The sequence below is a fragment of the Athene noctua genome, chromosome 9 (genome assembly GCF_965140245.1).
Source record: "Athene noctua chromosome 9, bAthNoc1.hap1.1, whole genome shotgun sequence".
Lineage (NCBI taxonomy): Eukaryota > Metazoa > Chordata > Aves > Strigiformes > Strigidae > Athene > Athene noctua.
Genome location: NC_134045.1, coordinates 5,816,945 through 5,840,736, shown reverse-complemented (window position 1 = coordinate 5,840,736; position 23,792 = coordinate 5,816,945). Strand labels below are relative to the sequence as shown.

The window sequence follows — 23,792 nt, the reverse complement described above, 5'->3', positions numbered from 1 at the left end:
GCTGTCAGGTTTTTTCTGTGTGTCAGAATACATACTGTGCAAACCATATATTTAGAACATAAATAGGAAGCTGCTTCTTTCAGCTATTGTGTTCTGCCCTTGAGCTGCAGTGTCTGCTCAGGCTCTTGTTCTGCCCCCTTGAAAGGGAGAATCCCATTTTGACCCCATCTTGGGTTCTCTGGTGGCACTGTCAGATTTTGCAGTTAGGAAGTGGTAAAGCTTGTTGTGCTTTCGTCAATTAAAGCATATTGAGATAGTGGTCCCTGCTTTTCTTGGGAGGAAGCAGTGATGCGAGTAGTGGGATGGGATGGTCAGTGTCAGCGCTCTGCAGGGCATTGTGTGGCAGCAGGGAGGATCAGATTTATGACCGAGCCCTGCTCGAGTCCAGTACCTAAAAGCTTGACTTTTGTGTGGAATAGGTGCAATTGCTGTGCTGTTTGTATTGGGCTGAGAAATTGTTATTACCCAGAGAAATGTGGTTTTTTGTCATAGGGGCCTGAAAGGCTAACTTAGAAACTTTTGATATTGCCTTAAAAATGAGTTTGAGTTGGAGTTTTGGTTTAGGTCCTGTTTTTGAGTCCTGGGTTCAAGCAGGTCTTGAGTTCTTCAGGCTGGTTGCTGAAATCTAGTGCTCTGATAGGGACTGAATTCCCCTTGCTAGCTGTTCGTTGTGGCTTTTGTGGGTGTTAAGTACTGTGGCATGGTGGTCTTGTCTGCTTGATTATTAACAAACATTTTTCAGAAGCTTTGTTTTGGTCCAGAATGTGAAACCTTGCCAGTAAGAGTGTCTTGGGAAGCATGTACTTGCCATGCCCAGTGACGCTTTCTGGATTATTTCAAAACCAGAATTGAGTTACTTAAAAAACCCCCAAACAATCAGGTACTGTGCTACTGAGAAATCTTGAACTTTTGTACCTATCCCCTTTCCTACAAAGCTGTTTCACAGGCAGTGGGCTTTTAAATCTGTAAATAAAGGTAATGAATGATAGCCTGTCAGATGTACAGAAGAGAAAAATTGGAAGTTTTCTGTAGTTCTTTTTGCTGCAGTTTTAAACATGCTCTGAAATTCTTTCATAGAACAACTGCCTTGTCATTTGAAGAATGCTTTCAATATTGCTTGAAAATTTCTTTTTCAAGAGATGTAAGTTTTCTAGTTGAAGTAGGATCTGACATAGTTTCTAGTAGTACGCAGCATTTTCTGCGGCATGATGAAAGTCTGGAAGTTGGTTGATGATTTGACTTTCCCTACAAATAGTTTACCCACATTTTCATTTAATGAACTTTTTCCAAAGAGCAGAATGGTCTTCATCACCATCATAGAATTTGTTGCTCGTGATGTTTTAAAGTGTAGGCAGCTGTAGTTCCAAGTGTGAGTGAAAACCTTGGTATAAAGGGAGAGGGGGGAAGAGTTCTACTGCCACCCAGCACAGCCTTTTCAGTTTGCCTCTGTGCTGTTCCTGTTCAGTTCTTGCAGAAGCGTGGCCAACACATGGAGCTGTGCTGCTGCAGGGGCTGCTTTCTGAACAGATTTGCCCTAAGTGTTAAATGTGCCAAGTTAACACATCACCTGTGCGATTCATCTCAATGATGAGGCAGGGGTTGTGTACTGGTGGTTTTGGCCATATAGCCAACAGTAAAGCAGTAGTTTTTATTCTGAAAGAGATCTTCATAGTCTTGGCACAAAGCCTAGTGACCTTTGTGTTTTGATCAAGTAGAACTTCAAAACAGTGACTCTTCAGCTTGATTCCACCTTTGACAAATTACAGTGCTGCTTCTCAGAGCAACTTACGGCTTCCTTTGAGACTCCTCAGCCTGTTGGTTATGCAGGACTTGCTTTGGGATGCAATTTTATCACATTGGCAATCTGTAATTTAACAGATGAGATGTCAAGTGCCAAGTTTTGTGTTGTCATAGAAATTTATTAAGCTGGCAAGCTCTGCTGTTGTAGCTCACTGGAAAGCTGTTGCAGTATAAGCCAAATGTTAAGGTTAGTTTATTGCAGTTCTTTGTGTGTGTTGCTCATTCACAATTGCTTGTTTTGGTGTGTATGGTTGAGTGCAATACTACTTGGATGGTAGTGAGGCAAAATATTGCAGAGATGGTTAAAAAGCACTCTTTGATATAAACTTGTAATTGATGCTTTGAATGATTCTGACCTCTGTTGCTGTGTGGTATCTAATTCATTACGCATCTCCTTCTTTCTCGCAGTGCTGAAAGGGTAGTCATTCCTCTGACTGAACTGTTTGCTAGTTTTTTCAGACTGGTAAAATGCAGAAATGAATAAATGTGATTGGGTACTGGAACAACAACTAAGCTTGTGTTGTGAAAACTTCAGAGTACTACTTTTTCTTGTGGACATAGTTATGTAAGTTAAGCTATCAAACATGTCTGTATTATCAATTTTTTTGTTCAGCTTTATTTTTCTTGTTTTACCAAGTGAGCTTGTAAGCAAAAAAATAAAAGAAGCTCTGAGGCGTAATGCTGAGTTCTTCCATTTAATTTTCCACCCTGTAATGTTCTGGTGGAAGTAGAAAACACAGAAAAGCCACTAACTGTTTTTAATACTATACAAACTTAAGCTTAAATATTTTTTTAAATTAAAAAAAGACCCAAATCCAAAAACTTACTTAAATAAATTTGTGGTGTTCCATAGCAAGTTAACAGCAGTGTCTAAAACATACTTGTGAGTTGCTACAGAACTTAAAGCTTATGTAATACTGTCTTTCAGGTGCCATGTTTCAGAACAGAGGAAGACAACTGAGAAAAAAGAGCTGAAGAAAGTAACACAGAACCAGATACAGGCTAATTGGGGGAAAAAAACTTAACCTGTCTCTGAGGTGACTAAAGGGGAATAATGGTGATTTTGCGCCGGGCTCGGCCGCCTGCTTCCGCCCCAACCAGCAATGAATCTTGACTCGCTCTCGCTGGCCTTGTCTCAAATCAGCTACCTGGTGGACAATTTAACCAAGAAAAACTACCGAGCCAGCCAGCAGGAAATACAGCATGTAAGTAAACTAATGATACTACAAAAGAAATTTTGGGAAGAAAAATTTGGAGTGTCCAGTGGAGTTTCTCGTCTCATTGGAATTGTACCCTGCGGTTCTCTCGTGTGCAGTACTGTGTACTGCTTTCTGTGGTGTTGAGAATCACAGCTTGTGTCTCTGATATTCCTGTTGGCTTCATCTGTCAGGTCATGGAATGTGTCAACTCAGAACTGAGACCAGTATTACCTTTGTAGTGGAATATTAGGATTAACTGCTGCTGCTGTTGGAGGGTGGCATGCAAAGCTTTCCCAACTCCTTCAGGTTAAATCTTTCAACTTTTGGACATTCCATAGAACACTGGGAGAGGAAGAACAAAAGAGCATTTACTGTTCAGAGTTGTTGCACTGAAAGCACAAATGTGTGCTTATGTACATCTGAATGGTTTCACTTACCTTGGATGAAAATTTTTTGTTCCTCGTTCAATGAAGTGTGGCTTGATGGTGAAACTGAGCTGACTTCCTTGGTCCTGGGGTTTTCTGAAGGCAGGCAGAGTAACTGCAGATTGAAACAGAAATATGTAAGATCTGGGCAAGAATTCTGGTTTAACTGACCCTTTAAAAATAGCTCTGACTAGCAGGATGGACTGAAAAGCATTATCCACAGGGAAGTGCTTAGGAGGAAGTGAACGTTACTGAGCCAGTTTTAGAAACCGGTTTAGTTCAGTTCCTAGCAGACAGCTGGGCCAGTTAATTTTTTTTTTTCCTTAGACTAGTGCAATCCTGCACTGATTTGTATCAGATTAGAAGGCCAGAGGGCTTCAGTGGAGTGAGTTGCTGGTAACAGGTGACTTCTTTAAAAGTACATTCATTGGGGTGAGAGGGGGTGATTTCAGCAGTATTCACAGCTTAAAATGATCTCTTAAGCCATGGAAATGGAATAGCTCTCATAACTTTGGTAACGTTTCCATGTTTCTGCAGGTTCAGTTCTTGTAGTGGGTTCATCTGAGATCATGCTGTCCTTTCGATCACTGTTGGTTTTGACAGACAGTTTTTTGCAGGAAGATGTGATTGAGGCATGACTTGCAGATCTGTAATGAACACTTATGTAAAGGATAATAAAAATTTATTTGATCTGAGAGAAGATATGGTTGATCTGCCATTCAGAATATAGATCTCTAGAACGGGGACAGATTGTTCCTTAACCTTCACAGCAGGCCTCCTAGATTTACTGTGGTGAGAGCTGGAAACTGGTCTGTGGAAATGGCTGGTTTGTGTATGTTGTTATAGGACAGATCTAGGATTTCAAGACTAAATTCCCCAAATCTCCATGATCCCTTGTCTTTTTTAAACTTCCTGGTATTACTTTACTTTTGTGGTTGCTAGTACTATATTTTTCCCTAGATAGTTGAAGAGATTATATGTGCATGCTTTAATTCTCTTTGTCTCTCAGTAGACTACTTGATGTAAATTCTTGGCATAATTCATTCAATTTTACAAAGCTTATATAAAACCATACTTGAAGTTGTTCTTGTCACGACTGACCAAAATGACACTTGCATTTAAATACATCACTCACAAGCATAGCTGTAGCAAAGATTGAGCAGCTAATTTCTCCTTAAACATGCTTTCAGTAGTCATTTAACATGCTTTAAGACTGCTTTAAAAGAATAGAATATATGTTAAAAAACCTTCAACTTTCATGCATTTGTCAGACTTTCTAAGGAGTGGCTTACTCTGAAACGAAGTTTTGTGGTCTCCTTTTTCTAAATCATTGGTAACGAGAGCCTGGTTGGAGAGGAGGGAAGGACTCTGCAGACAGAATAATCTAGGAAAGTAAAACTTTCTGGATCTAGAAAAGCAAAGTGATTTTTTGATCTAACTCTGTGTTTGCCTAAACAAAATCCAACTTGTCTCTGTATGATAAATCCAGATATGGGTGTCTCCAACTTTATCCTGAGTCACAGACTGGTTGAGGTTGGAAGGGTCCTCTGAAGGTCATCTGGGCCAACCTTCTGCTCAAACAGGGTCACCTAGAGCCTGGTTGACCAGGAATATGTCTAGACAGCTTTTGAGTACCTCTGTGATCGAGACTCTGCAACTTCGCTGGGCAGCCTGTGCCAGTGCTTGATCACACTCATGGTAAAAAAACTAAAAAAAAGTCAGTCTGTCCAGATTAGTTCATGATTGGGTATACTGTCTTGTAGATGTACAAGAAGGCTGCTTTCAGCTCTTTCTACAGGCAAACTAGCAATTCTCATTCCCTGTTTCCTGGGGAAGCTTTTATGTGAATGTACTTAAGAGTTCAAAGATGCTACAATGCACTTCTGGTGTTCACTCTTCCCTACCTCTCCATATGTTAAATTTTCAAATTATTAACCTTTTGAAGATGCTTCTAAGCAAGGAAGAAATCTGATTCTGCTGCAGAGAAGTTGTGTTGATGGTATTAGTACATACAGTTTTCTTCTGCATCTATCTGCTTTGTTGAGTTCATCTTGATCATAGGACCAAATAGTTCACTAAGAGATTGATCAAGCTTCATGCCGGTCTTGTTACCACAATCTAAATCTACGTATTTAATTGGGATTGTCTAAATGAATTGCCTGCTTTCTGAAGCCTGAGCTAACTAGTAGAACTTGCTGTCAATTCAATTTTTCTCCGTTTTGCACCAATCTGAGCATCTTCCTATCTTATCATGGGGGGTGGCTGCCTTCAAAGATGGTGCTGTCAACATAACTGGAGTGGGCTGTTTACTCTGGACTGACATACCATGAGCACATATATTCTAGCCTCTGGTCAAGAAGCAGAGCTATGTCTGAGTTGGATGTTTCTTTCCAGCAGAACAAAACTTGGCAGCCACTGGAATAAGCAGGCTGTAAGGAAAAGGGAAGCACAGTGTCAGATAGTGGTAGAAGAATTGAGATGAGAACAATCAGAAACAGCAGAGCCAGAGCAGACACAGCCTAAAGCAATGCTGTTTGTCTTTTTGCACAAAGAAGCTACCAGCAAACAAAGATATTTATGATGGGGTGAAGCAGTGGGCTTGGCGGAGGCAGTTGGAGCACAGGCAGAGCTGCTGGTTTGTACTGGCATGTTTGTCTGTCCTGCAGCTAGAAAGGGAGAAACAATGGCAAAACCTTTGCCAATAGCTGAAGGTTGGATTTGATGTTAGCTGCTACTATTTGGGCAAAAGAGGCAAGCTACTGGTGATTAAGTGGCTTCAAATTTCTGCCAGTATGCATTTTATTATAAAGTAATACTGCCCAGTTAAGAACTGAAACAATCTGATGGTACTTCAGACCACAAGCTGATGAACTGATCTGTAGCCAAGAGTTAAACTTAAGGCAAATGATAGGGGTTTCTAACAAAAATGTAATGAGTGATAGGTGTTGCAAATTAACAAATGCAGATCATGTATTTATGACTGAGATACAGAATTCAGACAAATGGGCTCTAATGACAGGGGAAAGACTTGATGAAAGGTCTTAGTTGCAGGTGTTCAGCATGTGGTATTTAATTTTAAAGCTTGTTAATGAGCAAGCTTGAGATGAACTTTTTTCTTTAGATGGTGGGAAAACACTTCCTGTATAGTATCCCCTTGTATCCTAAAAGACCCTGGAGTAATGTTAGTCATGACCTGGAGACAACACAGAAGCTGCCTGCAAGATAAGTGAAGATGCTGTATATGTATATGCTCATCTCCGGGATAAATTCCTGCTGCATGGGCATAGTGCAGAGGTGGCGTTTGTCCCAAGGCTGTACTCTTGCAGGGTTAGGCTGTGTGCAGAATTGAGGCCATGGCGCTGTGGACTCGACTGCTGTGGTGGCAGAGAATCTTGAAATCATTCTCTAGGTGACTTGAAAACCCCTTTTTACTTAGCTTTTTAAGAATACTACTCATGAAATACATGACTTCTGTGTCAATGACTTGTGTCTAGTTTCTCTTCTTTATACATTTCATTTGCAAATAGGGTTAATGATTTGATTTCTAGGTTACTGATTAAAAAGGAACATTCTTAGCAGTTTTGCTGAAACTGTAGTTGACCACTAGAAGTACTGCTGTATCCGTGGTACTAGCCCAGGTGTTGCTCTGTAATGACTGCTACCAAGTTTATTGGATTTTTTTTTTCCAGATTGTGAATAGGCACGGTCCCGAGGCAGACAGGCATTTACTACGCTGTCTATTCTCGCACGTGGATTTCAGTGGCGATGGTAAAAGCAGTGGCAAAGATTTTCATCAGGTACTGTTTGCACCAAGGCATCTGTTCATTAGTTTTGGTTGTTAAAAATCTGCAATAGGATTTCATCATTTCTAAGCACAAAGGCAAGTTAGAGGTAGTAGCTTCAAGCACACTTCTGGTATATGACCTTTCAATTGCAAGCACCTTTTGCCAGTTCTCAAGTCAGAAGACAGCACATTGTTGATATCTGACTCTTAAAATTGCTTGACCTGGAAAAACAGATAGCTTCAGTACAATTGCTCTTTCTACTGCATGCAGTGCTCTATTTTGAAAGCTTTTCTTTGTCTTTTAAAACTGTCCAAATCCACCAACTGGCACTTCTGGTGCTGGTTATGTCTATTCTCAGGAGTGTTTTCATCCTGAAGTAATTTTGCCACAGACTTCTTAGCTCATAAACAGGAATCAAATGTTCTTAGATTGTCTATTGTGATGTGTGAGGATGTTTGCTGAAAATGTCATGTTGTACATACGATAGAGAATGTTTTCTTAGTGTTAAGAGAAGAACCAAACTAAACCTGAAAACAAACTAGTTAATGAGAATTCGGGCTCTTACAAGACTTAAGTACCTTATCTTTGTTTAGCTTTAGTGCACATGGTGGAAGTTTTGTTTTATTGTCCTGTTACAAAACAATGAGTGTTCAAGTTATCTTGTTCTTTCCAGACTCAATTTCTGATCCAGGAGTGTGCGTCGCTGATTACAAAACCAAACTTTATCTCGACGCTGTCCTACGCCATTGACAATCCGTTGCACTATCAGAAGGTTTGTATGCTTCTTGAAGGGGCTCCCTGTGTCAGAAACTGCAGTGAATTGCTCTGTAGGAAACCAGCTGGTTTTTTGGTTTTTTATTTTTTATGGCTAAGATTAGTTGTACTAAAGGCTTCAAAAATTGAGCTTGCCCAGAAGTTGGGTGGGGGTTGTTTTGTTAAACTGAGCGAGTTATTCACTCTGACTGCAAACCAATTATAAAGCTTAATCTAATGTTAGTACTTTATAGCTTGTTTGTGGCAAACAGAACCAAAGTAAGTCATCAGTGCTCCTGTTTCTTTCAATATGAAAGCTGTGATAGTGGTTTAATAGTGAAAGTGGAACACGTAGAAGAAATTATTAGTTTAGATGTACTCAAGAATAGTTTCAAAGATGTTTGTTTAGCCATATAAGCTTTGTGTTAACCTGCAGCAGAATAGTTACTGATATTCCAGACCTGCAAATGGACTCTAGGTAGTCTGCCACTTTACAAATGAGACTGATCCCGTAACAGCTTCCATTTAACTCTTCTTACCTGTTTCAGAGTCTAAAGCCTTCACCCCATTTATTTGCCCAATTGAGTAAAGTCATCAAATTAAGTAAAGTTCAAGAGGTAGGTGAACACTTATTTCATAAATATTTTCATGGTTTTTGACTAAGCTTGTCATGTCCCCTTACTGTGATGTTTGTTCTTGTTTGTAGGTGATTTTTGGTCTCGCTTTACTGAACTCTTTCAGCTCAGATCTACGAGGTTTTGGTAAGTGAAGCTTCCAAAGTACTGCAACAGGGACACCTTTTTTAAGCAGTGGGCTTTCTAGATGGGTAGATGTGTGCCTGTGTGACCCGAGTAATGCAAAACCTTGTAATTAGTGGTGCCACAGTTTTGAGAGGGGCAGTGGATAGCACAGTTATCTTGTCTTATATGAAGTTGAAGGGCCCTCCCCATGGATGACTTGCTAGATAATGAATCAGTTGAGATACTGTGATCTCTTAACTTTTAGTTGTCCATTAATACTTGAGTTCTGCAGTATGGATTGTGAAATGTCTATTTAAATCTGAACTGTTGTGGCTTGTGGTAAGCAAACTCTGATTAAGAGAATGGTACCTTGCTAAAGAGTCTTCATATGAAAATGAAATTTCAGATTTTGATTCTGGCCTCTTGTTTTCAAAAGCTGCCCAGTTTATCAAACAGAAACTCCCGGATCTTTTGCGCTCTTACATTGACGCGGACGTCAGTGGAAATCAAGAAGGTGGCTTCCAAGATATTGCCATAGAGGTCCTGCACCTTCTCCTCTCCCATCTCCTTTTTGGGCAGAAGGGAGCCTTTGGGGTAGGACAGGAACAGATTGACGCTTTCCTCAAAACATTGCGTAGAGGTAAGTGTGGTGGTGTTCAGGAAGCCTGACTAAATGCAAACTTTGAAATGGCTTTTTGTAACTTACTGTCAGTGTAGACTTCTGCAGAAATGGTGGGGAGCTTGGTGATGTAGAACTCAGTAAATTTTCATAACTCTAAAACTGACAGAAAAATACCACTGTTCTGACATTGGGTCACAGTGTACTGTTTTTCTTTCCATGAGCAGTAATGTGGTCTTATGTTTGGTTTTTTTGAAAAGTTGTGGTAAATAAGCATTAAGTGGGGGATAATCAAGTCTGTGTTTGCTTACTTGTGTGGGGTTGTATTTGTGAATTTAAAGTAACTCAGTGCACTGTAGTTGAAAACTTGAACTCCTTTTACAGTATAAGGGACATAAATTACTATTTCAAACAGGTAGATTTTAAGCACTGGGTTGTTTCTATTTGGTGCAGATCTATGAGGAAATGCTAGCACATGAGGGAAGTGCTTTTGAATAAAACTGGTTCATTTTTTTTCTGGTTTGTAGTGCTTGGACTGGTTCATAGGCCTTGTGTGGCAGCAGGGGATGTTCCAAAACAGTGTTTGCTGTAAACCCATCAGAATAAGGAGGATTTGGACTAGGGAAGCTGAGTTTAACTCAGCCAACTCCTTGGTTCTGCACAAACCTAGAGGAAGGCACCCTTTACACAAGAGCAAAATATTTGTTCTGTTTCAGTATAACATCTTAGTTTATACTTATTTAATGAAGACTAGCTTCTGTAATTCCCCTCATTTTTCTTTGTGAAACTGTGATCCATTCCCTGAATGGCCCCTAAGGGTATGGAGACATTATGCACTATCTTAAAGACAATGCTGTCTCAGGAAGACCCACCCATAAGGTGTCTTGGCTGCTTTCCAGTGTGAGCAGAGCTCCTGTCCACGCATCTGATCCTCTCATTACTGTCTGTTAAACTTTGCTTCCCTGGAAAGAAGGGAGTATTTCCTATTTTCATGCCCAAGTGTCTGGTTTAGATGTGCTGGACTTCTTAGACTCAATAGCAGATCACTTGTTTCCTAATACTTTGAGGAGAGGATTTGCTGCACTGCTATTATTGTTTCCTGCTCTGTGCTTTTTTGGGTGACTGCTGTTAGTGACAATCTAGCTCTAAATGTACCACAAGCACAGCTGCTAGCCCTTTAGGAAGCTACAGTGAGCCTGTATGAACCTCGTCTATTCTACATTCTTGTTCTCTGTGAATATCCAAGTGCCAGTAGAGAACTGCGAGGTGGGATGGAGGGATGCTGCATGAGTCCCTCTTGATTTCTGCAGCAGCAGGGAAACTGTAGCAGTTATTTTGAATAGTCACTTATGTGCAGCTGATGTTGTGGTGTTTTTGATGCTTTTTTTTGTTACTCTTGCCTTAGATTTTCCCCAGGAGCGTTGCCCTGTGGTGCTTGCACCACTTCTATACCCTGAAAAACGGGACATTCTAATGGACAGGATCCTGCCTGATTCTGGAGGGATAGCCAAAACCATGATGGAGAGTTCTCTGGCAGATTTCATGCAAGAAGTTGGCTATGGCTTTTGTGCAAGGTTTGTAAGAAAGTGTAATTTTCAAGCATCTTGGGTGGCAGTGGTTTTCCTTCTTGATTCTTGAGGCAAAAGGTAAACTACTAAAATAACTAAATCTCATTAAGTATTATGAGGTAATTTGTTTCGATTCCTGTTTTATATCTTGCTTTCTTCTAATGTGTATAGCATGTCTGTTGAGATTGTGTAAAATTTTGTCATGGTAAAGAAGTGCTAGGTAAAGGAATTAATATTCCCTGGGAAGGTTTTATAGAAATTTGGTCATCACCCTTTAAGTAAAACCAAAAGGACTACGTAGGCGTAATTCCAAATAAATCCTACTAGATCTTTGGAAGAACTTTGCTCTTCTGACAGACTCCTGTTAGCTCGCTGTTTGCATAAAATAGGTTGCAGAAGAACTGAAGGCAGTAGTCGCACTTCAAGAGAGCTGACCAGCAGCAGCAGCAGCTTTCTCTGTTGGGTTTTGCTCAGTGTGGTACGCAGTATGATTGAGATGATATGTAGCTGTAGGATCTAATTATGATAGTGAATTACTTGACAGCTGCATCAGTCTTTGCCTGCTTAGGCTTATTTTGGTAAAAGTACATGTGTCTTCAACTTGCACTGGGTTTGTGTGTATATTCAAAGACATGCGTTACCCACATCTTCAGTAGCTTCCATAATATTTGCTCTTTGTCCCTAGTCTGAAACGTTAGGTGGGCAGCTCTGTTACTGTGACTTGCTGGAGCCATGTGAAATGGGCTGTCATCCCCAGAGCTGCGTGGGCTTGCCACAGTGATGTCAGTGGGACTGAAGGTCTTGGCTGATAGCACCTAGCACAAGTATTGCATTATGTGGACTATTTGTCTATATACATCTGTGAATTGGAATAGAAGAGTGGAAGGAGAAGCTAGCCTTTAGTCAGAAGCTGTCTACTGAAGAGTTAATTTGAGTATATTAGAGATGTATTTCCAGCTGTATATCTGCTATCTGCACAAATCCATCTCGGATTTAGAATGTAATTCTTAAGGATTTAGGCTAGTGCTCTAATACTAGTAGTGACAATGGGAGTCATCAAGTATGTGGCTGGTTTTAAAGGGCACTTTAGGTTCATACTGAGGCGTAAAACTAATGTGTTTTTTTTAAAGGAAGATTCATTAAGAAGTATGAGTGAAGAGAAGTAAATGATTATTCTAAAAGAAAGACTATTGGCTACTTTGGGGATGTGATCAAGTCTCAAAGATATTAACATAAGTTTCTGTTTAAACATTGAAGTAAGGAAACTATAAATGTGTTGGAAGATACTGAAAATTATTTTCCTTGATTAACACATGCTTGTTAATAGAACATTGTGTATGTCTGTACTGATGCTTTACAAATCTTATTGGCCTAATTATGAAGTGTTCACAACATGAAACAAAAATGGTAAAAAGACCTTCAGTTCTGAAATTGAAACTTAAGCATCAGCTCATTGTTTGCTGTTTTGGCTCCTGAAAGGTTTTTCCTAGTGACCCCTGAGAGATGCCATGGCTTGCGTCAGGCTAAAAGGGCTGCTTTCACAGCTTACCTTTTGAACAGTGCACATCATCATTTTGAAACGTGCATTCTCAAAGCCTTTGTTTCACTTTTGGCAAGCAGAAAACTTCAGTCTTTGAAGCTCTGTATCACAGGTCAGTATGTGGAAGCGCTTAAACAGAAAAAAGTGCTAAACCTACCTGGTGCTTTTACTTTGACAGAGCACAGCCTGTGAAACATCTCTCACTGTCACTGAAGTAGACCTAGCTTTGAACTAAATACATGGCACAGTATGTTTTGTGGAAATAATTGCATGGACTTTCTACTGAATTACTCTTCTTGCTTGTCCTAGAATTTGTTACGTTGGATCATTGGTCATATTTTACAGCCTGCAGTTACTTTCTGCCAACAACCTGAGTGCTGTCCCAGCTGTATTCACAGCTCTTGTTTTGGTCTGTCTGTCTTACGTTGTGCCACAGTGAAACCTGCTTTCATATTAAGATCTCTGTTTTGTTGCATCTTAGTGTCGAAGAATGTCGCAACATAATCATGCAGTTTGGTGTTCGGGAGGTCACGGCTGCCCAGGTTGCCAGGGTTTTGGGGATGATGGCTCGAACTCATTCGGGGTTGACGGATGGTATTCCATTACAAGTGAGTGGCCTAGCGGGGTGGGGATTTTATGTAGTTTAATCAGCAGAAAATGAGGAGTTAAAATGCTAGCCTCTAGTAATTTAATAATTGCTTTTATTATGCAACACTTCTGTTTTGCTGTAAATGTCTATAATACATTCTTGAATGACAGATTTTCAGATGTGTGCAACTGGTGTTATTACTGGTCTGAATTTCTGCCTGCTTTCATAGTGCAGGGAGTTCTGTAGCTAGTGGCTTTTGAGACTGCTTTATTTTTCATTATTATTTAATTGAGTGTATTTAACTTGCAGTCTATTTCGGCTCCTGGCAGTGGGATTTGGAGTGATGGGAAAGATAAAAGCGATGGAGCACAAGCCCATACCTGGAATGTGGAGGTCTTAATTGATGTTCTTAAAGAGCTGGTAAGTTTTGTCAGCATCTTGGTCTTTTATGCAGAATATCTGAAAGAAGGGCATGTCTCAGTGTGAATATAAAGCTTTTTAGGCTCCTAGCAGCCTGAGTGGCTTTGAACCTCGTTAATGTAATTGTGCTGCTGTACTTAAATGATTGGTGTTGGTTTTCCTCATGAAAAAGAATATTTTGAGGAATTGTGGGAAATAAAAACTGCCTGAGTGGTTGACTTGTGTGCAACTTGACATTTATTCCAAACTGCTCCCACATACTTCAGTATGTGTTCTCTGAGGGTTTTTGTGTTTGAACTTATTTCTGACAGTGGAAACTGTTGTGCATCAGGTACCTTGTTTTGAAAAGCTTCTCACTGTAGGCATTAATGATGAAAATGACACAGAATATTTTTGTAGCTACTCATTCCGAAACTAAATGCTTTTTGTCTATGATAACGCTTCATAAATAGGAAAGTTTTTCCACCACTTCAAGCAGCAATTTTTGTAATTAATTCAGTGAAACTTGAGTACCATTTCCTTTGTCTGCCTTACGTTCTGAATTTTTTTTTCCTGTATGCTCTAATCCATGCAGGAGTTACAGTTTTGGTTTTATAAACCTTGGAATGTACAACTAGCTTTGTCTTTGGTGCTTGCCTATCTTTGAAATGAGCTGTCTGTGTTTCACAATGGCCATAGTTCCCTCCAAGATCCCTCATCCTTATGGTTTCTTGCTGTTGCTGAAAATCTAATAGGTGCTCTTCAAGTACTTGCAGTGTACATTCTTCAAAAGCAAAAGCAAGTTCTGCTTGCCAGCATGTTAGACCCTTCTGCCTTTCATTGGAGGGTGTGTGGAAGTCTACAAAAGGAATGAGCTAGCATATTAGGAAAGGAGCTATGTGTTTGGGCTTGGTTTGGGGTTTGTTTTTTGTTTTGAAGACTTGTTAATGAAATATTTGGAGGGATAGGCAGCTACTGCCTGTAGTGTTGAGGGAAGTGCAGTCTCACCTGCTAGTTTCAAACATTAACTTGCATCAAATTCTTGCAACTATATTAATTCCTGTTCTTTTTAAATCAAAAACTTTGCTTTCAAGTAGAAGTTGGATGGATGTTAAGCTGGATAAAATACTGATGAAGAGGGGTTCTTATAAGACAATAGTGAAGATAGTAATGTTCAAGGCTGACTGCTGTCTTGTTTTTCTGGTTGCAGAATCCTAGCCTGGACTTCAAAGTAGTAACCTATGAATTGGACCATCCAGGATTTCAGATTCGTGACAGCAAGGGCCTGCATATTGTAGTGTTTGGCATCCAGAGAGGGCTGGGCATGGAAGTTTTTCCAGTTAATGCCATATACAGACCTTGGAAGCATGCAGAGGGCCAGGTAGGGTTACCAATGTTTCTGCTGTATCTGTACAACACTTGGCAAGTTCCTGAATTTCTTGAATGGCAAATGTGGATTGGTAATGTGAATTTTTAGACAAGCCACACTTGAGAACTAGGCCTGTAAGGCATAGGCCTCGAGTATGTTACTGAAGTACAGTCTGTTACTTGAACAGTGTCTGCATTGTTTGGGAAAAGATGGTCACTTGCTGTACATGTGTGACAACCCCTTTGGTTTTAGCAGAGTTCTGATGCATAATGCAGCTGAGTGTAGAACCATTACTGCATGGCTGCTCTAAGGCTTTTACCTGGTTACACAAAAAGGCTACAGCTTTGTGCAAACAAATGCCCTCAGCAAACCTGTATCTAACTTTCAGAAATCCTGGGAGAAGTGTGAGGTTCAGTCTATGTAAAATAAACTGATAGTAAATCTTGGCTCATCTCTACTGCTTTGTTGATTTGTTTCATTCTTAGAAATGTGGTAGTTGATAGAGTGGAAGGAACCTGAAATTCTGAATAGCTAAACTATTTTTGATGTCTTTTATTCCAGCTCTCCTTCATTCAACATTCCCTCATAAACCCTGACATCTTCTGTTTTGCTGACTACCCTTGTCATACTGTTGCCACAGACATCCTGAAAGCACCACCAGAGGATGACAATCGAGAAATTGCTACATGGTAAACTGCTCTGAACTGTTTTTCATACCTAGAGTTAAAGTTACCTGTCTGGTCAAATGTGGCTTTATTTTCATGCAGCCAGGTTTATTTGCAGCTGTCTGTACGTCCCAACAGATCAGCCACTAGTATTTGTTCTGTGTTTGGTTGGTGAAAGTTATCATATGTTCAGAACTCCCTGTGTACTTCCATAACATCTGAAAATGTACTGCCAGTTCTTGCTTTTATTGGAGTCTTCTGGTTGTCTAGAAATTTCTGCTGATGTATTTTGACAGATACTGTGAGCTAAGAGGAGGGAATAGAGGAGGTATGAATTTAAATCTCCCTTTCCCAGGAAGGCATTAGAGAAACTTGTATGAAAGAAGTCCTGGGATTTAAATAGTAAATTTTATAGCTATTGCTGAGTTATTGCAAAAAGCTGACTAGTGTGACATTCTGAGCTGACTTTTACATCCCTTCTTTTGATATAGCTGTGTAGCTGATTTCAGTGAAGATATTTGCTTCTATTTCCATTGTATGGCCCAAAATAAGGAATTGGAGGGTGGGGAATTGGGGTAAATTGAGGAAGGTGGCAGTGATTATTTGTCTGTAAAGCAGACAAAACAAATTGAATATCTTCACTAGGTTTCACTTTAAAGAATTGTATCCCATTTCTGGAAGTATGTTGCAAGCTAAATTATTCAAGTGACCCACCTCAGGCTGAATTTTTTTCAACATCAGCTTTCAGTTCTTCCCCTTCCCTAACAGAATCAGAAGCTCTTAAGCTTTCAGATTAGCTTGTAGGAAAAAAAAGTTTTTACATGAAGTCTTATAGACTTAATTTTGTATGTGATTAGAGCTGCAGTATCAAGTTGTTTGCAGTGGGCATTGCTTTATATTGACTTAACAGTTGTTGCTACAAAATGCTTGAATCCAAGACGCTGTAAGCTACTCCATAACTTTTGCCTGGGGGTTGTCTTGTCTGTCTGTTTTCTTTTGTTAGGAAGAGCCTGGATTTGATTGAATCTCTGTTACGATTGGCAGAAGTGGGACAGTATGAGCAGGTTAAGCAGCTCTTCAGTTTTCCTATCAAGCATTGTCCAGATATGTTGGTATTGGCCTTACTGCAGATCAACACGTCCTGGCATACCTTGCGCCACGAGCTCATCTCCACACTCATGCCAATTTTCCTTGGTAACCATCCCAACTCTGCTATCATTTTGCACTATGCATGGCATGGACAGGTAAGTATTTACATTGAAGTGTCTGTAATTTGTTCATGTAACTGAAAGCTTCTTAAATGTATTGAACAGTTAGAACAACGCTGCTTGTATTGGTTTATGAACTGAATAATTTAAAAACCAAGGGGTAAATTATCAGTAGTTTATGCAAAGTAATACGAGTTGTCTCCTCCCCATATTGAAGCAAACCATTGTGATTTGATTTTCTTGGGGGAAATATATTCAGAACAAAGAAATTATGTTCACTGAGAAAATATTCCTGGAGAAGTTGAGACACCAAAGTTAAGTTTGACTTTTTTAACCTTTCAGTTTTAACCAAAGTTTGATTTTTAAAAACCAGAATGAAATAACACCAAAAATCTCAACAGCAACACCCCCCACCCCACCCCCAAACTCTCAACCTCACACACTTGAAGTGTAGAAACTTGAAGCAGTAAGAGGTGAGGAAGTTTAAACCAAAATAATCTCAATTGTACTTGCTAAAAGATGGAGGCTAGTCTGGGTACAAAGAAACTACTTAACACCATAAGCCTTAAGAGTCTAGGGTGTTTTCTGAAAACTTAGGACTGGCTGCTGACCTTTTTCAAGGAGACCTTCCATGTAGAGGTAAGGTAACTATGTATGCAAACCCCATGCTTGTAATGGTCAAACAAGTAGGCTTTCATGGATTTGCCTTTTGGTATGGCCTTCATCATTTTGATCACTGGTAGTTAAGCAAGTAGGAGTCATAAGAAAAAACTTAAGGCAGAGGAAGTCTCTGGGGTAGAAGGGAATCTGCATTAGGAAACATCTTGCCCTGTTCAAGTAAAGTGGAGTTAATGGTAAGAAGCTTGACCTTTGAGGTCTCGGTCCACATTCACTGCAGAATTATGACTATTTTCTAGATAAAGTGCTGTGAGTGTTTTATATTTTTCCTGATAAAAGTCTTCAAATTGAAGAATGGGCGAGTAGGATAGAAGTGATGTGCTTTTTGCCTAAGGTCTTGAACTAACAGTATATGCAATTTTTCCAAAAGGGTAGACTCAGAATAAAGTGTAAAATGATGGCTGCCATGTGATGTGGTGCCATTCCACAACTTGAGGATGTTTCACTTCTCCAGATGGAAGAAACCTTCAAGCAAAACCCATACTTCCATCAAAATCTTAGTTGTGTTGTAGTTTAAAATTGCCCCTGTGTGAGCAAAGAGCTAGATACTGTGTTTTCCATGTTAAGGTGTGACACTGCAATTCTCCCTGCAGGACATGGTCCAGCATAACATTTTGTAAATGATTTGCATATTCCAAAAGCAGTTTCTCTGCAGTTGAGAGGAATTAGACCTGCACAATAGTTGGAAAGATGGAAATGTACATAGTTACCATTTGTAGTCATTCTACATCTTTTACTTGTAGCTCCTGGATAGTTTATTATTGCACAAAAAGAGCTCAACTCTGAAGCTGAGGAGTAAATATGTTTGCTTGTTAAGGTTTAGAGTTAAATATCCTACTTAACATTCACACAGTTGCTCCTTTTCCTAGAGGCATGAAGTACAATCCTAATTTAATTCTCCTTAGGGTCAGTCTCCTTCGATTCGTCAGCTTATCATGCATGCAATGGCAGAATGGTACATGAGAGGGGAACAGTATGACCAGGCAAAATTGTCACGTATTCTTGATGTGGCGCAAGACTTGAAGGTGAGTTTTGCAAAACACTACCATTATTTTCTGTCTGGTGTCTTATGCAGACTTGCTCATCTTGTAAAGGCTAAGCTTAATTTAGATGTGACTGATTTAGTAAGGATTACTTTGTTTAAGTATGTCTGAATTCATTTGTTGCTGCTGTACCTCATCTTAAAAAACCCCAAAAAACCCAGCCTATGTTCATGTGACTTTAAGTACTTTTCAGCTGAGTTGTGGTATCTGACTGCAGATGCTTTCTAGCCTGTCCAGTTGTGAACCCAAGGTGTTTTACTTGTTTGCAGTAGAGCTGGTTATCATGACTTAGCTTGGGAAGCAGTATAATAGAACTGCTTGCTATGTGAATGTACTGTAAATCCAGGAAGAGCTTTGAGTGTTTTAACCTTGAATACCATTGAAATGGGAAAGTAGAAAATACCCTTCAGGTATTTGTGTGAAGGTGCCACTGCTAACCTTAATGGAACAGGGATTTCTTAAGAATAGTACTACTTTTCAGTTGTTTACATATTCATGAAAGACTGGAAGTTGTGACTGACTTCTTTGAGGCCTTCATTGCTTTATAGAGTTAGGTGCAAAATAATTGGGTGTCACAAAGCACCAACTGCTGCTTGAAGTCAATTTTGTTGTAGCAGTTACTGTGTTCAGAGATGAACACTCTGAGCAGATACATTCAAAGTGGCTCTGAAGGGATTGAGGTCTGTTTGCAGGGAGATTGTAGGCTCTTCTGATTAATTTTGCTGCAATATCAACTTGGTAGTTCTCAGCCACTTGCTGGTGGATTTTCATATAGAGGAATTTAAAACTGTCAGCACAAGGTCGCTTCAAAGAAGGTAGGGTCATGATTTCAAAGGAGAGCTCTTATTTGTCTCACGAGCGAGCTATAAGTGAGTGAAACTGATAGTACCAATCTTTTTATTGACAAAGAAAGCATAGCAGCATGTGATAGAAAGATTTCTTTACTAAAAAGTATGTGGGGATTAGAAAAGAAAGGAGAAAGGGTATCCTTGTGTCTTCACTAGTAGTCTTCTGATTTTTTTTCTTTAGGCCTTGTCAATGCTGCTAAATGGTACTCCATTTGCCTTTGTTATTGACCTTGCTGCACTTGCCTCTCGACGGGAATACCTCAAACTTGACAAATGGCTCACAGATAAAATTCGGGAGCATGGGGTAAAGCAGGATTTTTCTTTTTATTTCTGCACTCTATCAGTGACTAACTTAAGTCACTTTAACAATTTTATCAGTAGCTTTAAAGTTGTGGAAAGTGTCCATGGTCTGATAGTTCAACATTTTCACTGAACTATAATAGCTTAGTGCAATTCTTTCCACAGTGCAATTGCCAAGTTTGAAATAGTGGCTTGGATACAGTTTGAGAGATTAAAATAACTTTTTTTTTCCTCAGGAGCCCTTCATCCAGGCCTGTATGACTTTCTTAAAGAGAAGATGTCCATCTATCCTGGGTGGCCTTGCTCCAGAAAAAGATCAGCCCAAAAGTGCTCAGCTTCCTCCAGAAACCTTGGCAACTATGTTGGCATGTCTGCAAGCTTGTGCTGGGTAAGGATTATACTGCTTACACTGAATGTGTAATCTGTTTGCGACTTGTTTGGCGCGTGGTCACAGCTGGTTTGGAATTTCATGTGGAGAATGGGGTTAATGAGTGCATAAGCTTTCAGGGATAGATCCAGGAGTATGTGTATTTTTGCACTGAAACTTCTGTTGTAGGTTGGGTGTCAGGAGCTTGAAAGGCGTGTTCTTGTCTTTATAATCAAACAGGTGAAATGATCTTGGTAACTGGGGGATGACTGGTTAGTCAGATCCTGGGTTGTTAATGACTTGATACCGGGCTATAATGGGGACAAAAAGGAATACGGGCCACAGCTACAGAATGGGACAGCATCTTGGAAAACAGTGACGGTATAAAGGATTTTGTTATTGCATTAAGCAAATGCCTCTGTGTGGTTACTGCCCTAGCAGAAAGGGCTAATGCAGTTATGGGTAGGAGAAAAGTGGTGAGTGGTAATTGTAATGTCATTGAGACTGAAACTAGACATGTAACTTCTTGTCTGTCTTCATTTGAGACAATCTTGGAGTAGTCAAAGGATGGAAAATATCCAAGATCTCGTGGAGATCAGATTGTTTAGCTAAAAGTCCAGAAGGAAAAAAATGTGGGTCCTAGAGAGATGTTTTACCTGCTAGAGGGGAGCGTAGACTACAAAAAGGCTAATGGAAATGGGACAAATCAGCTTTTAAATAGTGTATTCACATTTAGTAAAAATGACTGACTATTGTAAAATATTTGTCGTGTCACTTCTTAATGCTGTCAGATCAGGAAGGTGTTTTAACTGCAGCAGTATTTCATAGATAACTAGGCATAGCATAGTGTGACATATGAGCCAGAGACTGAAAGCTGGTGTCAGATTTTGACATCAAAAGAGGCTGGCATGTCCAAGTGTGTGTTACCTGATCTAAGGCTTATATGTGTCCTTTGGCTTAGCCAGTGTTGTCGTAAAAGATATAAGAAACATCTTTAAAGGTATCCAGGATGATTCATAGCTCTCATGTAGATGCTAGGAAATGTGTATCAACACAGAATTGTCACAGTGGGTATTTGAACTGGAAGGGAATTTGAGGTACCTGTAAGATTTTAGGTAAAAGGATTCTCCTGATTTCTACTGGGACCTGTACAATTAAATTTCAAAATGCTGCTGAAATACTGTTTCTGAAATACAATGATCTAGCACACCTCTTGGACTGAAGAGATGGCTGTTATTTTTCAACTCAAAAAAGCATCCTCTGAGACTATAGTTCACAAATTAACTTACATTCATTATTTTGCATGCTATCGTGTCCAGATTTTAGAGGTTTAATAGCTAGCTGTAGGCTGGACTTGCATCTAATGTCACTGTGTTCTGAATCTTAATGTGTTACTAAGTTTTATTTATTCAATTAATTCCAAAAGCCACTGGTTCTCTACTGGCACAATTCTCTCAGCTTTTGGTTTCTTTTTATAGATACTTGTATTCCCTTTCATGCAAGAATGTGACCTACTTGCAGTCATTTTCCATTAGGTATTCTCTTTGAGCTTTAAGAAGAAAATGCTTGGATTTCTTTCATGAAGCAATTGCTTTGATTAACTTAGGTTTGTCACAAATGGAAGCAGGCTTTGTGAAGACTAGAAGATTAAAATCACAGTAAATATTAAATTTGAGAGGGTAGTTCCATTTCAGTAGCTGAAGTCTGCTCCCTCCTAATTTAGGAATCTGCTCCTTTAGTTAGGCTGTAGTTATTTTGTGTCCTGTTTTGTGTCCAGGGAGACACTTTTCTTAGCCCCCAGGACTCTTGTGTGTTCTGAGACACTTTATTTTTGGTGTAACATGTTTATCACTAGTGAGCACTGCAGTTGTGGCATCATGACTTCAAAAGGAACTGAATGGTCCTTTTATTTCTGAGTGTTTTTAAAATGGAAGTCAGGTGGCTGCAGGAACCACAGGCTGACCAAGCATGTGATTTGGTAACAAGCTGCTTATGAGAAGTCATCCTCTCAAGGAGCTGCAGTGAGTTGAGAGTGGCAGCAGTGCCTCCTCCATGCAGCTGTGTCCAGAGTGTGTCAACATTGGGAATGGTCATTCCTTCTCAGTCTCTGCCTCAAGGAGGGAAGAGGTTTCTGGCTACCTGTGCCCAGGAGAATGAAAAGGCCTTTCCTTGCTTTGTAAAAATGGGGGGGGGAGACAACAAACCAGTAAGAGATGTGAACTTGTTATTCCAGCAAGCTGGAGCTCCCCCTTAAGCTGCCAGTTTTGTTCCTCTAAAGCTGGCTGACTGTGGCCCCTGACTCTCCTCCTTATTTGTGTTTCAAAGCTCTCCTTCCTGCAGTTTTCTCCTAGTTCTCTTCTGGGAATAGCACGGATAAGGTTAGATGCCTGAATATGTTTTTACGTAGAACTTGGAAATAGGAACACTTTCTTTAAGGTCTAGTTATCAAGTCATGCCCACCTACTTACCTCTTCATATCATTTGTCTCAAATTCAGGGGTTTTTTTTGGTGAAAACCTGCAGCTTTGTGCTCCCTAAAAATACTGTGATGGTTGCATCTTGTTACGCCAGTCTGCCTTTTGACATGATAGTTAACCTTCAGTCTGTCTAGATGGGAAGATGTAATGTTAGTGGTTCATTCCAAAGCAGGAATGGCCTAACTGGTCACCATAAGTATCAAATTAAAGGATTGTAAGCCTGTTTTTGTCTTTATTGTGGGCTGCCATGTTATCTACAGCAGATTGGAATTTATTTTACTAAAGCATGCTATATTATTTAAGCATGAAGACTCAAAATTTAACTGCTACAAAAAAAAGCAGAGGGCAAAAGATTGAGGGCAGTAACCATGTGTGAACTTGTCTTTTCAGTTCCCTGTCCCATTCCCTTGCAGTGCTGTGAGATCTTGGAATGCCTCCCACATCAGAAATCAAAGTGTGTGCTGCCTGTTAATTGGTTATACATACTTTGAAATGTTGAGATTTCTGAGACTGTGGCATTGGCGTGTAGACAAATATATATTGTAGATACTGAATCTGTGTGCCATGCTCAGAGCTCTGTTTTCAGGTCTGGTTGCACTTTCTCAAAACAGAAGTCCCTTTGGGTTTTTTTGAAGATAGGTTTCTGATCACTTTTTGATACAAACCTCCCAAGCCCCTTGCTTTTAAAGTCTGTGACACTAGGCCTTGTTGAGATGTTAAAGCATCTAAAGGAATAACTGGCTTGGCTGATCAAATGTTTGTGCCATATGGAAATCTGCTGACCCGTGATATCTCCCCAGGTTCCCCTGTTAGTCTTGGGTGAGCTTCTTCCCATACTGCATAGTGGATCACTGGTTTTGGAGAGCAACTGGAAGCCCTTAACTCTGTGTACCCTGCAATGGGATACTTGCCAAAGCTGGGGACTGATCTGCACTTTGTTTTCCTGCCTTAACCATCAGGATGGTTCCTCTTTCTTTTTTCCCCTTGTCCCAACAGCTGTGCAGTAAAAGCTTGTGAAAACGGAGTTAAAATGAGGAATCTCCAAAGTTAACAAAGCAGCAAAGCTGTGTTAGTATAGTTGCCCCATTACAGGAAGGAATCTGCTGCTTCAGCTGTCTCCACCAAAATGGTAAAACTAAAGTTCAGGAAAGCTGTAAATAATTGGCTATATTTTCCAAAAGGAAAATGTTAGTGTTTTGTTAGTATGTTTGTGGCTAGGTGTGTCAGCAGCAGAGCTGGCTTTCCTTTCAGTTTGGGAACCTGGCAGTCAGACATGGGATACTTTGGAAAGAGGTACTGACTGCTCTCTCTTGTGCAGTGCCTCATACCTAAGTTTGAGTTTTCTGTTAGCTTTTGATTATAATTTCCTTGAATAGTTAGGCTTTTTGTCTCTGTTTTGGTTTAATGTTGGTGCATGAAGC

General features: G+C 39.9%; 1 protein-coding gene across 9 annotated transcripts in view; it reads left to right on the top strand.

Annotated features, from left to right (window-relative positions):
* CNOT1 (CCR4-NOT transcription complex subunit 1) overlaps window positions 1-23,792 on the top strand; it is a 60,473-nt gene that overhangs the window by 3,417 nt on the left and 33,264 nt on the right. For all 9 annotated transcript variants that reach the window (XM_074912856.1, XM_074912858.1, XM_074912853.1 and 6 more), the window contains exons 2-16: window positions 2,729-3,005; window positions 7,114-7,221; window positions 7,883-7,981; window positions 8,511-8,579; window positions 8,669-8,723; window positions 9,139-9,342; window positions 10,727-10,895; window positions 12,911-13,037; window positions 13,328-13,438; window positions 14,628-14,798; window positions 15,348-15,475; window positions 16,455-16,695; window positions 18,243-18,362; window positions 19,410-19,532; window positions 19,765-19,916. In XM_074912856.1, the coding sequence (XP_074768957.1) occupies window positions 2,904-3,005; window positions 7,114-7,221; window positions 7,883-7,981; window positions 8,511-8,579; window positions 8,669-8,723; window positions 9,139-9,342; window positions 10,727-10,895; window positions 12,911-13,037; window positions 13,328-13,438; window positions 14,628-14,798; window positions 15,348-15,475; window positions 16,455-16,695; window positions 18,243-18,362; window positions 19,410-19,532; window positions 19,765-19,916 (1,979 nt within the window). In that variant the 5' untranslated portion in view covers window positions 2,729-2,903. The remainder of the gene's footprint in view (window positions 1-2,728; window positions 3,006-7,113; window positions 7,222-7,882; window positions 7,982-8,510; window positions 8,580-8,668; window positions 8,724-9,138; window positions 9,343-10,726; window positions 10,896-12,910; window positions 13,038-13,327; window positions 13,439-14,627; window positions 14,799-15,347; window positions 15,476-16,454; window positions 16,696-18,242; window positions 18,363-19,409; window positions 19,533-19,764; window positions 19,917-23,792) is intronic.